Source organism: Rana temporaria, chromosome 5 (assembly GCF_905171775.1).
Source record: "Rana temporaria chromosome 5, aRanTem1.1, whole genome shotgun sequence".
NCBI classification, from domain to species: Eukaryota; Metazoa; Chordata; class Amphibia; order Anura; family Ranidae; genus Rana; species Rana temporaria.
This window is the reverse complement of record NC_053493.1, coordinates 410,180,651-410,194,722: the sequence shown is the minus strand read 5'-3', so window position 1 is coordinate 410,194,722 and position 14,072 is coordinate 410,180,651. Positions and strand designations below refer to the sequence as shown.

The 14,072-nt window shown below is 46.0% G+C and overlaps 1 protein-coding gene across 20 annotated transcripts in view; it reads left to right on the top strand.

Moving 5' to 3' along the window:
• The window catches only part of PTK2 (protein tyrosine kinase 2), a 458,969-nt gene that overhangs the window by 400,836 nt on the left and 44,061 nt on the right, over positions 1-14,072 (top strand). For all 20 annotated transcript variants that reach the window (XM_040355020.1, XM_040355019.1, XM_040355017.1 and 17 more), the window contains 2 exons: positions 456-587; positions 4,773-4,904. In XM_040355020.1, the coding sequence (XP_040210954.1) occupies positions 456-587; positions 4,773-4,904 (264 nt within the window). The remainder of the gene's footprint in view (positions 1-455; positions 588-4,772; positions 4,905-14,072) is intronic.

The window sequence follows — 14,072 nt, the reverse complement described above, 5'->3', positions numbered from 1 at the left end:
TGACCGTTCTGCTCGGCTCGCTTGCACCATGACATCACACGACACACTCAGGCACCGCCTCTGCCAGGCCAGGCACCGTCCCGGACACACTGTAGCAGGCACTCGGATGCACTCAGCTGGCTCTGGACCGGAACTGCTCATGCACAGTTCCAAGCCGAGCGTCGCAGCCATATTTTTTTACTGGTAGGAGAAAAGTGTCATCAGTTTCTTTACTTTAAATACTGACGCTATGGGAAATGACCAAAACACATGCAGCGTATCACCCCTTTCAGCACCACATCTCCAGCAAGTGTCAGGAATGGAATGGCAAATGCAGTGCAGTAGAGAAGAAGTGCAGTATTGCCGGGTGAGGATTTTATAGCCCAATAGGATTTCTTTACGGAGTGGTAGCTGTATTCTGAATAATGCTCCTGGTTGTAGATAATCCTAAGGAAAATGTATTTTTCTTTCTCTAGGTGACTGGTTACACCGTCTCCCATGGAATCCCCTCTATGCCCGGCAATATATACCCTGGCCAAGCTGCTGTACTAGACCACCTGGACTCCTGGAACCATCGGACCCAGGAAATGTGGCAAGCCAATATGGAGGTAAGTGACGTCACGCAGAGACACATGGCAAAACTTAACCACAGAGGTGACATTCATCTTATGTTTATCGATGCTGGCAAATGGCACCAAACACCTCCGTCCAACCAATGTTCAGGGAAATGAGGGTGAACCACATTTTATTATTTTACCCCAAGGCACCAGAGGAGTCTGGCCTCACGCCAACCTTCTTCTTGTGTTGACATACACCTGCACATTCAGGTGTCCTGAGCATGCCTGCATATGCCAGGATCTGTATAACACCTACAAGGATTGGGAGTAAATCCAGCCAGAAAGCTGTAAACGATACTTGGGTGAAAGAGGGGCACTGATATGTTGGGTCCGGGACCCTCAAACTACGGCCCTCCAGCTGTTCCAGAACTACACATCCCATGAGGCATTGTAAAACTCTGACATTCACAGACATGACTAGGCATGATGGGAATTGTAGTTCCTGAACAGCTGGAGGGCCATAGTTTGAAGACCCCTGTGTTAGGTGATCATGATCGAGCTGGAGCCCTGTGTTCAGATCCAGGATGCATTGCTACGACTTTGTATTTTTTTAGTAATAGCCTGTCCATGTAAAATTAATACAGGTTCCCAATGGTGTACAATTTAAATGCAATGCTTCCGCAGATGCCTGTACATGCTTATGTGTAGCTGTGCAAAGAACGGCTAGTGGAGATGTACACCCTGGTGCAGGAATGCCAGATACGTAGATGTGCAGTGGGTGGTTCTTAAAGAGAGATTTTTATCTGAGCGCAAACTGAAAGGATAAGTGCACTTAGAATGCATATCCTTTAGTTCTGTAGTTTCCAACTTGTATCTGTGTGCTGGTCTTAACACAGACTAGCATTCCCGGTCTGTTTTCTTTCATATGGAGAACACCTTTCCAGATGTCCTTCAAAGATATAAGCAGTGTAACGGTGGGGATCAACTTTGCTCAGTGCAGAGCTCCCCTCCTGTCTCTGCATAGTACCTTATAGTGGCAATGGGGATCACCTTTCTACAGTGCAGAGCCCCTATTCACACAGTGCCCTCTAGTGGAGGGGATGATCAACTTTTCCTAGTGAAGAGCCTTTCTCCTGTCTCTGCACAGTGGCACCCTCTAGTGGAGGTGGGGGATCATCTTTACCAGAGCAGACTCCCTCTTCTGTCTCCCTCTTCTGTCTCCCTCTTCTGTCTCCGCCTTCTGTCTCCGCCTTCTGTCTCCGCCTTCTGTCTCCGCCTTCTGTCTCCGCCTTCTGTCTCCGCCTTCTGTCTCCACCTTCTGTCTCCACCTTCTGTCTCCACCTTCTGTCTCCACCTTCTGTCTCCACGTGGTATCCTCTAGTCTAGAGGCAGTGGAGATCTGCTTTCTCCAGTGCAGTGCCCTCTGGAGGCAGTGGCGATCCGCTTTCTCCAATGTGGTGCCCTCTAGAGGCAGTGGCGATCCGCTTTCTCCAGTGCGGTGCCCTCTGGAGGCAGTGGAGATCTGCTTTCTCCAGTGCGGTGCCCTCTAGAGGCAGTGGAGATCTGCTTTCTCCAGTGCGGTGCCCTCTAGAGGCAGTGGAGATCCGCTTTCTCCAGTGCGGTGCCCTCTAGAGGCAGTGGAGATCCGCTTTCTCCAGTGCGGTGCCCTCTAGAGGCAGTGGCGATCCGCTTTCTCCAGTGCAGTGCCCTCTAGAGGCAGTGGCGATCCGCTTTCTCCAATGTGGTGCCCTCTAGAGGCAGTGGCGATCCGCTTTCTCCAATGTGGTGCCCTCTAGGGGCAGTGGAGATCCGCTTTCTCCAGTGCAGTGCCCTCTGGAGGCAGTGGAGATCCGCTTTCTCCAGTGCGGTGCCCTCTAGAGGCAGTGGCGATCCGCTTTCTCCAATGTGGTGCCCTCTACAGAAAGTGGAGATCCGCTTTCTCCAGTGCAAAGTCCCTCAGCCATCTACTGACAGCAGAAATCAGTTTCCAGTGTGGGAAATGTAAGATGGTCAGTTATCCTTAAAGTGGTTGTAAACCCTTATATATACCCAGTGAAGTGACTGACCTCTGGTGATGCACTAAGATAAAATAAATCCTACGTAAATTGTACTTGTTTATCTTCAGCCTTCTCTCCATTCAAAATGCAAGCTTTATACAGCTTGTCTGAGCTTTCAGAAAGCAGAGGTCGGGGAGCTTAAATTATACTCTGCAGACCTCAGTGAGCTGATTGGAAGGAACGGACACTCCTCTCCCCCCTTGACACAGTAGCAGAGCAGAGGCTGTCAATCGCAGGCTGTGTGCTGGAGCTCACCTTTTTTTATCTCTTGGTGTAAGGTAAACCAGTTAGAAGTGAGTCATGCTATTGGCAGAAGGAGGCAGCAGACAGAAATGACGCTTGATTATGCTCTGGATTGAGAGACACTATAGAGGGATATGCTTTGTTCATATTTCATGTCTGAGGTTTACAACAACTTTAAAGTGAAGGTTCACCCTCCAAAAAAATTCTGACATCACATGGAGTCGAGCCATCCTACCGACAGAATGCCGGTGGTTTTTTTTTCTCAGCACATACCTCGTTATCACGATTTTCACCTCACGGCAATCCCGCGGGAGTGGGTGTTCCCAAGCACTGCCTGTGATTGACAGGCTTCCGAACGGCGCATACTGCGCGTCACAGGTTGCCGAAAAAACCTGAACGTCGGTGCGGCTCTATACGGTGCCTGCGCACCGACGTTCGGGTTCTGTCGGCAACCTGTGATGCGCAGTATGCGCCGTTCGGAAGCCTGTCAATCACAGGCAGTGCTTGGGAACGCCCACTCACGCGGGATTGCCGTGAGGTGAAAATCGTGATAACGAGGTATGTGCTGAGAAAAAAAAAAAACACCGACATTCTGTCGGTAGGATGGCGAGACTCCATGTGATGTCAGAATTTTTTTTAAAGGGTGAACCTCCACTTTAAGGTACACCTGTCATAAGGGAAATCTGGTGGCCACCATTGGCAACCTTGCTGTGGTGAACCCTGTACTCAAGGAGGAGTATGTCCGCCATATGCGCGCCCCTTGCCTGCTACCAGCACAATCCAAGATCCCTTATCCTACCCAGTCACTTGTCAAGACAGCAGTGTAGAGTGGTAAGAAACATAAGACTGTTTATTGAAACACAGGTACAAAGAGATATACACTCAGGGGACCATCCCCCCTAATTGCATAATGACACAGGGAGGGGTTAACTTACCCCCCCCCCCCATTAACATGACACACAGGTATATACAAACTTTTCAATAAATAATTCAATCAGTAACTAGGCACCAAGACAGTCTTGGAGAAATCCCCACCTCCCCTCTAGCAGCCAATAGCTGACAGTGATTTCATTAACATGCAGGCCAATCCACATATACATCCCATAATAGGTTGCTTCCAAGGCCCACAAACAATAGAACAATGGGATACAACCACTTGGCAATAAACACATAACCCCCACCTCAAACTATCTAGCAATGGTTTATGATACACTCCTAAAATAATCCAGCAGTCTGAAAGGTGGAATTATTTATCTTCATATATTTCTTGAGGGATATTGTTTATAAATATTATTGTCCCAAGTGAAAGGAGCCTCTCCAACTTTCAACACAATCCACATATAGAACCCAGGATAACATGAAGTGCTGAGTCCGGTGTGTTTGTACTTGGGAGTCTGGGTAGGGCAGACCAGACTGGGCTTCTCAGGTCATCCTGTACCCCTAATAGAAACGGGGTGACTTACACATAAGAGAGGCCTGGTTAGCGCTCTAAGGTAAGCTGGGTTCCACGGGCCCCCCGCCCAAAGTGACTCCCGTCACACTTGCCTTCTGAAAATGGCAGAAGCCAGGCTGCCATGCTGATCCAGCGGCTTCCATACTTTGAGTCGATGACCCAGAACAAATACAGAGGTGGGGAACTCTTCATTTTCCCTTTGCTTGTTCCAGGTCTGTAATTTCGGATGCATTGCAGTCAACAGCCAGGCAGCTTCCATTTACAGAAGGAGCTTATCCATGGCAGCCTTTGTTTTTCTTTCTTGATGGGTGTGCTTTTATCACACACACACACACACACGTGTCGAAATAGCATGTTTTTTGGAACATCCTGAATATCTTATGTTGTTTAGTTCATAAAATCCCCAGTCTGCTAGAAGTCAGACGGACAGATGAGTCTGCGGTCATTTTATGGAGGCTGATCTGTTTTCTCCTCTGTCTGCAGGATTCCGGTCCCATGGACATGAGATGTTTAGGCCAAGTTCTTCCGACCCATCTAATGGAGGAGAGATTAATACGACAGCAGCAGGAGATGGAGGAGGACCAGCGCTGGCTGGAGAAAGAGGAGAGATTTCTGGTAATCATATATTTTCATTAAAAATAAACCACGCTAAGCACTGTTTGTATCCTAGGCAGCCATGTAACTTAATTGCTTCATTTTTATAAACCTGCACTGCTTTCTATGAAGACAGTCTTAAAGGGTCACTAAAGGAAAAAAATGTTTTTGCTAAAATGACTGTTTACAGGGTATACCGTGTTTCCCCAAAAATAAGCCTGGGTCTTATAATAATTTTGGCAACCAAAAACACGGTAGGGCTTATTTTCGGGGTAGGGCTTACTATTGTGCGGTCTTCTCTACCCCTCTCCCTCTCTGCCGGACGGGAATCCCCTGTGTGAAGTAAAGTAAAATGTATTGTCAGGTACCTTTTATTATAGCGCTGCTCCTGGCTTCCATAGCCTGCCTGAGCTCTCTTCCACAAGCCAAACTTTACAGATGGAGGGGGCTGACATCCCCCACTGACAGGAGAAGGAGATCTGAGTGCCGTTCTGGGCTTCCATAGCCCGTTTGAGCTTTCTTCGCCGAGCATTGCAGAGGAAGGGGGACGGACATCCCCCACTGACAGGAGAAGGAGATCTGAGTGCCATTCTGGGCTTCCATAGCCTGCCTGAGCTATCTTCCACAAGCCGAGCATTGCGGATTGAGGGGGGGGTCGAGAACCCCCGCTAACAAGCATGAGAAAAGGAGGAGACAACCACTTCAAACTAGGTCTTATTTTCGGGGTAGGGCTTATATTGCAGCCATCCTGGAAAACCAAGGTAGGTCTTATTTTCAGGGTAGGTCTTACTTTCAGGGAAACACGGTAGTTACTGATTCCTTTTAAAAATTATTAAAAATCGATAAACAATCATATAATGTACCTACAGTTTAGTTTAGTTTTTGCTGTTGTTTCCTGGTTCTCTGATGTACAGAGCCAGAGAGCCAATAGAGGGCAGTGAAGGTTTTGCAAAACAAAACTGGATTGGTGCTGAGGGGTTATAGACACACAGTAATCACACCTCCTTGATTAGTCATCACAATGAGAAATCTCCCAGTACTGTGGTGATCAGGAAGTGTCCAGAACAGAGAGGAATTACAGCAACATCAGAGCAAAAACGAACAATGAGGACATGAAACCAGGACTGCAGTAAGGTAAAGGAAGCTATTCAGCTAAAAAAAAAAAAATTCCTTTAGTGACCCTTTAATTATATAGAGTTCCTATGTCGTCCACACATGTAAGGATATAAATAACTTCCTGGGATGATCCATTCCCCAGTGTTTAAAAGGGAACCTGTCTATTGGTTTTCCCTAATTGGTGTTTTTTTCTTTTTTTAAATCATGCTTAGCATGGCAAATATTTGCTGAGAATAGTTTTGCTCTGTAAGATGCCTCCATTCTCTGCTCCCAAAGTGATTGCTGCTAGTGAAATGTGTCCTTGAAGTAAGAGGAAATCTCTGCAAAGTTTTAGACGGTTGTCTTGTTCTGGTAACCGCCATAAAATTTCCTCCTTTACTCCATTTATTCCTCAGTGGTTACCAGGACAAACACAAGGTGATTTTACTCAGCGGGGATACATACAGCATTCCTATCCAGGGCCGATCCTAGGGTCACAGGCGCCTGGGTGCAGAAATATTTCTGGCCCCCCCCCCACATGGGTGTGGTCATTTTACTAACGCCTCCCCTTTACACATGTTTCTATGGCAACGACTCAAGCACAAAAATGATCCCTCAGGAAGTCTTCATTACTCTGGGATCCTTTACAATAAACAAAATACAGGAAGAGGAGCAGAGTACTTTATTGGGACCTGGAGGGGGGCCTCTCTGATGGACACAGAGAGGGCTTCTTTTAGAGAGTCTGTTAGAAAGACCCCCAGACATACTACAGACATGATACAGGAGATGGTCAAAGACTTCAGACATAATACAGGAAATGGTCAGAGACTGCAGACATGATACAGAAGATCAGAGACTGCAGACATAGTACAGGAGACAGTCAGAGACTGCAGACATGGAACAGGAGATGATCAGAGACTGCAGACATGACATAGGAAATGATCAGAGACTGCAGACATGATATAGGAAATGATCAGAGACTGCAGACATGATATAGGAAATGATCAGAGACTGTAGACATGATACAGGAAATGATCAGAGACTGCAGACATGATACAGAAGATCAGAGACTGCAGACATAGTACAGGAGACAGTCAGAGACTGCAGACATGGAACAGGAGATGATCAGAGACTGCAGACATGGAACAGGAGATGATCAGAGACTGCAGACATAGTACAGGAGATAGTCAGAGACTGCAGACATGATATAGGAAATGATCAGAGACTGCAGACATGATATAGGAAATGATCAGAGACTGCAGACATGATATAGTAAATGATCAGAGACTGTAGACATGACAGACAGCGCTGGAACCCTGGACAGCTGCGTGTCCTTTTATTAAAGGTCAGCGGCTACAGTATTTGTAGCTGTTGACTTTTTTACTATCCAGAGTGGACAACCGCTTTTAAGAAAATGTGAATCTTTCTCTCCCTTTACACACACTTTAAATAAACAAAAAAAAAAGTTGATGTAGAATTTCACATAAAATTGGTTTTATGTGTTTTTTTCTGAGCCATCGGTTGTCTGGGTCACATGACCCTAAAGGACAGGGACTGCGTTTTGTCTACATCAATCCAGATCTGGCAACCTTGTAGCATATTTTCTGTTCAGTAAACATCCTTTTATTATGACACGTTTAAAAGGTTGTGTGACAAACTCCTGTCTGTAGTCATCTGTGTTTCTTTCTTTCTTATTTTTTTTTCATTATTATTTTTTTTCTTTAACACATTGGTAATGCTAAAGGGGCACCACAGTCATTTTAGCACTTGTGGTGTTGCCAAATGCTACCTTTTGTATTCAGGCACATGCGTTTTAACAGGAAATAAGGCTGCATGTGACCTTCTTTGCCTGCAATGTCTTCTGCAATTGTTTTAGTTGACTAAAATCTCCAGTACGTTTTAACTAAATCTCACTTTAGTCGTCTAAAATCTAATGAGTGTAATCAAATAGTAATGCAGGGCTCGACAAAATCCGGGCGCCAGGTCGCAAATGCGACAAGAAATTGTGACCTTGCGCCCGCCGGTAATTGAGGCTGCGGCTTTGCGGCCTCAGTTACCGGCCGTGCGCCCCCGCCGTGCGATCGCAGCGGGCCCGCAACGGCCGGGAATTGAGGCTGTTGGCATTACAAGTAAAACAGCAGTTCTAATATGTAATTTTTCACTGTCATCTCCTTCCCTCTCATTAGAACCCCCCAAACATTATATATTTTTTATTCTAACACCCTAGAGAATAATCATTGCAATACTTTCTGTCACGTCGTATTTGCGCAGCGGCCTTACAAGCGCAGCGCACCTTTTTGGGGGAAAAAATACACTGTTTTTAATAAAAAAATAAGACAACAGTAAAGTTATCCCAATTTTTTTTTATATTGTATATTTTTAATCAACTGTTTAACCACTTAAGGACTCCTTCACGCCGATTTACGTCGGCAGAAGGGAGCGACCCGGTCCGAAGCTCCGTGGCCGCGGGACTCGCGGACCCGACCGCCGCTTCAGTCCCGCGATCGTTCCCCGGAGCTGAAGAACGGGGAGAGCTGTGTGTAAACACGGCTTCCCCGTTCTTCACTGTGACGCCGTGATCGATCGTGTGTTCCCTTATATAGGGAATCACAATTGATGATGTCACACCTACAGCCACACCCCCCTACAGTTAGAAACATACGTGAGGTCACACATAACCCCATCAGCGCCCCCTGTGGTTAACTCCCAAACGGCAATTGTCATTTTCACAGTAAACAATGCATTTTAAATGCATTTTTTGCTGTGAAAATGACAATGGTCCCAAAAATGTGTCAAAATTGTCCGAAGTGTCCGCCATAATGTCGCAGTCACGAAAAAAATCGCTGATCGCCGCCATTGGTAGTAAAAAAAATTTTTTTTTATAAAAATGCAATAAAACTATCCCCTATTTTGTAAACACTATAAATTTTGCGCAAACCAACTGATAAACGCTTATTGCTGAGAAACTGAGGAAAATAAATATTTTTTTTATATATTTTTGGGGGGTACCGTATTTATCGCGGTATAACGCGCTCCCGCGTATACCGCGCACCCCTAAAGTGGCCCCCAATCCTGTGGAATAAATGTTTTTTTGGTACTTACAGTTTTGGTGTCTTGCACGGCGTCCATCGGCGGCCTTGTCGGTCCGGCGGCCTTGTCGGTCCGGCGTCCTTCTGCGGCTTCGGGTGTCCTCTTCAGCCGCTTCGGGTGTCCTTCTGCGGCTTCGGGTGTCCTTCTGCGGCTTTGGGTGTCCTTCTGCGGCGGGTCCGGTGTCCTCTTTGGCGGGTCCGGCATCCTTCTTCGGCGTCCTCCCTGCTCGTTTCCCGCGCCGAGTTTGAATACTGCGCCGACATATACAGAGCGCAGTACACTCGTGTATTGTCGGCAATGCTCGGCTACCCGCGCTGACGTCCTGTACGTCCAGGACGTGAGCGCGGAAGGAGCCGAGACTGGCCGACTATACCCGAGTGTACTGCGCTCGGTATATGTCGGCGCAGTATTCAAAACTCGGCGCGGGTATCGGCGTATACAGCGCACCCACGATTTTGCCTTGATTTTCAGGGCAAAAAAGTGTGCGGTATACGCCGATAAATACGGTATTTATTATAGCAAAAAGTAAAAAATCTTGAAATTTTTTCAAAATTGTCGCTCTATTTTTGTTTATAGCGCAAAAAATAAAAAACGCAGAGGTGATCAAATACCACCAAAAGAAAGCTCTATTTGTGGGGGGAAAAAGGATGCCAATTTTGTTTGGGAGCCACTTTGCACGACCGCGCAATTGTCGGTTAAAGCGTCGCAGTGCCGAATCGCAAAAACTGGCCGGGTCCTTTAGCTGCCTAAAGGTTCCAGGTCTTAAGTGGTTAAATGGGATATGGATAAATTGGAAGAGAATTAAAATGGCTAAGAGATAACAGAAAAGATGTAAGGAGAGAGGAGGGGGAGAGACACAGGGAACAAAGGCCCTACCCCCCTACCTAAAAAAAAAAAAAGAAAGGGGGGGAGGATATAAACCCATCCCACTCCCCTCATCCTATATCCCCATAAGGGTTCATAGTGCAAATGGATAATTCTAATTTCTAGTGAGAAAGTTAAATACATGTAAAGAAAGAGGAAATAAAATAAATAAATTAAATATTTTGTTATATACTTTGTGTTACTATTGGGAAGACTTCCCACTCCAAGACTATTTATGTGAAGAAAAAAAGAGGGACGGGGGGGGGGAAGCCTCTCTAAAGCAGTAAACTATACAACACTTGAAGCTATTGTGTTCTTACAGCGGGGAGGATTCCCTATTCATTTAAGATGGGGGGATCGGGTCAGTTTTTTTTTTTTTTTTTCTTTTTTTTTTTTTTATTCAATCCGCTGGTTGAATGAAAAAAAAAAACTCGCGCACAGGCTGCTTATGGAAATGCGGCCTTAAAACGGTCATCCACACTACACCATAGAATTAACTGGGAATCAAAGGATCCGCGTTTTTTAACATGCATTTCAAATCCGACATCAACAAATAAGATTCTCCTATAATAATACTCGCAGTTCTTCCTGTAGCCAGACCTCTCGTGACAACAATGGACTTTCTGCAGTCTGTGATGACCGAAAACATCCACACTTCTTCTGGTGGCCAGAAATCGTGTGTCTGTAATAGCAGGAAACACAAAGGGAACAGGGGGCCCCTCTAGGAGTATCTATAGGTCCACAGTTGTAATTGCATGAATGTATAGTGCTCACCTTGTAATGTGGCTTTGAAAACACCAAGGCCCGGATTCAGAAAGACTTACGACGGGCGTATTAGTAGATACGCTGTCGTAATTCAGAATCCGAGCCGTCGCAACTTTAAGCGTATGCTCAAACTGAGATACGCTTTAATGTTGCTAAGATACGACTGGCGTAAGTCTCCTACGCCGTCCTATCTTAACTGCATATTTACGCTGGCCGCTAGGGGCGTGTACGCTGATTTACGCCTAGAATATGTAAATCAGCGAGATACGCCTATTCGCGAACGTACGCCCGGCCGTCGCAGTAAAGATGCGCCGTTTACGTAAGGCGTTTTCAGGCGTATAGTTACCCCTGCTATAGGAGGCGCAGCCAATGTTAAGTATGGACGTAGGGACTGCGTCAAATTTTTCACGTTTTACGTCATTTGTGTAAGTCGTCTGTGAATGGGGCTGGGCGTAATTTACGTTCACACCGAAAGCAATTGACTATTTGCAGGTTAATTTGGAGCATGCGCACTGGGATACGTTAACGGACGGAGCATGTGCCGTTCGTAAAAAGCGTCATTTACGTGGGGTCACGCTGATTTTACATAAAACACGCCCACATCTTACACATTTGAATTAGGCGGGCTTACGCCAGCCAATTTACGCTACGCCGCCGCAACTTACGGAGCAAGGGCTCTGTGAATAATGCACTTGCCTGTCAAAGTTGCGGAGGCGTAGCATAAATGGGATACGCTACGCCCGCACAGAGTTGCGCGCTCCCTACCTGAATCTGGCCCCAAATGTGTAATGCCAAAGTCAGGAATAAAGTAAAAGAAAAATATAGTTTTTGGATAAACCCCACCACTACAAACCACTATTTTGTTTTCGTTCAACCCAGCAATATAAAGTCCCACGACCCTTTCTGTTCTTAATACAACCCAGCAATCTGATGTTAGTACAGCGATCTCCTCTGCTGTCCATTGTGTTCTAACAGGGGGATGGCCACCCCCCCAAACCCCCCCCCCCCCCCCAGAACACTCCTGTCAGCACTTGGCATTGAGAACCGGCCAGCAACTGTCAGACCGTCTGCCATACACACAGGCCAAATGTTGGCCAGTGTGTACTAGGCCTAAGGGAGGTTTATAACCCTTTTCTTTTTTTCCTCCCTACGTGTTTCGTTTTGGAGGTTTCCCTTTACATTCGGTGCCTTTGCCACAACAGGAAGTGAGAGGAAATCTCTGGTCATCACTAGAACTAGTGTACCTATTGGAAGACTTCCCTTCCATTCCCATTCTGGTGACAACTCAAAATTTGGAATTTTCGATGAGCAGTCACCAGAGCGAATGACTGACATTGGTCCTAATCCCTCTCCACTTCAAAACTAAAATTAAAAAAAGTTTTCCCTTAAAGAAGTAACACTTCAGTAAGTTTGTAGTCTGTAATGACATAAAACACCACAATGCTCCCAGTTGCCAGAAATTATATGAAAACGATCGACTCCCCACAGTCTTCAAAGGCCAAGTTCACATTTTGTACCATGTTACATGTTGCACCCGTATTTAGATATGTGATGCCCCCCCCCCTGTGACAGCATGCGGCTGTTATTCTCCCCCACAGCTGCTGTCACTTTCAAAGCTGAATTCCAGGAATTCAGCCACTTTGTGAAAAGTGCAGGCAAACTACAAGTCCAAGGAGGTGCATTACATCCCCTGAACTTATCTATATTTAATATTTCACAGGCTTATGGCTCTGCCAGAGCATATACTGACACTCAGGGCTGTGAGGGAGGAGAGAGAGGCACACAGAGCAGCTATGCCTGCCCCTTCTCTCTGCTGAGTTCACATAATACAAAGGCTTCTGTGATTGGGCAGGAGGAGGGGTGGGAAAAAGCATAGCAACTGCACTTATGTTGAAGATGCTTATACCTGAAACATCAGCGTCGGGCTCCTGGGAAATACAGCAATAGCCGTCTTACGGGAGCGCAATAAAACTGTCAGATGTAAATAAGAGATGTCATGCACCTCTTCGGACTCAACTCATGTGGATGGTGGATTCCTAGAATTCCGCTTTAAAAAAAATATATGTAATTTTTTTATTTTTTTAAAGATGAACTTGGCCTTTAATGACCTGAAACACCCACAATGCTCCCAGTAGCTACACATCATGTGATCTTTTCACAATTTTAAAGGTAATTTGACGGATTTTAGAAATGACATTTTAATAATATTATTATTATATGGAATTTTTATTGCACCATCAGTTTGCACAGATTTACAGTATTAAGGGCTACAGTACCGTTAAAATATACAGTATTTCAATCCAAGTGGGTTAGGAGGGCTTGTGGGGGCTTACAATCTAAAAAGGAAGGACAAGGCATACAAAAGGTGATGAGTTAATAGAGAAAGTACAATTTAATTAGGGAAGGTGGGACAGGCTGCCCTGAAGAGATGGCAAGAAAGGATTGCAACCGATAGGTGTAAAAGGTTGAATTGGCGTTTAAGCATAATATATGTTCAAGAGGTTCTAAAGCAGGGGTCTCAAACTGGTGGCCCTCTAGCTGTTGCGAAACTACAAGTCACATCATGCCTCTGCCTATCGGAGTCATGCTTGTAACTGTCAGCCTTGCGATGCCTCATGGGACTTGTAGTTTAAAAACAGCCTGGAGGGCCACCAGTTTGAGACCCCTATTCTGAAGATTCAAAGTTTTTGGTTTTTTTTTTTATCTTCATGCATGCGATGCATGAAGGGTAAAACTAAAAACCTTATCTGTGCAGCTCCCAGCACCCCCTAATACTTACCTGAGCCCCATCGCGATCCACACAAGTGCACAAGAGCTTCGTCTCTCCATAGACTCTCCTTTCTCATTGGCTGAGACACCAGCAGGAACCATTGGCTCCCACTGCTATCAATCACAGCCAGTGAGACATTGAGAAGAGAGAGGGGGCAGGGCTGAGCAGCGGCTCGGGGGCAAGACTGCTTATGTGCCCCCCATAGCAAGCTGTTTGCTCTGGCGGAAACTTAGCAGTAGGGAGTGGTCTGGCGCACTGGCGCGGGGCACCTGGGAAGAGGAAGATCGGAGCTACTCTGTGCAAAAAAACATTGTTAAGCCTCGTACACGCGATCAGACTTCCATCTGACTTTTCCTTGGATTTTGGTCCAAAAGGGCGTTGGCCGTGAACTTGTTCTGCATACAGACGGCAGAATATTTTCAGCCAACATTCACAAAATCACATGGTTTTTCAGCTCTTTCCTGCCACCCTTTGGACAATTTCTGCTATTGTCTGATCTTTAGCATTGGTTCTGAGCATGCGTGTTTGTACTTTGGACTTTAGTACACGCGATGGGATGATCCTCCATCGGACAATTGTTGTCGGAAAGTTTGAGAGCATGTACA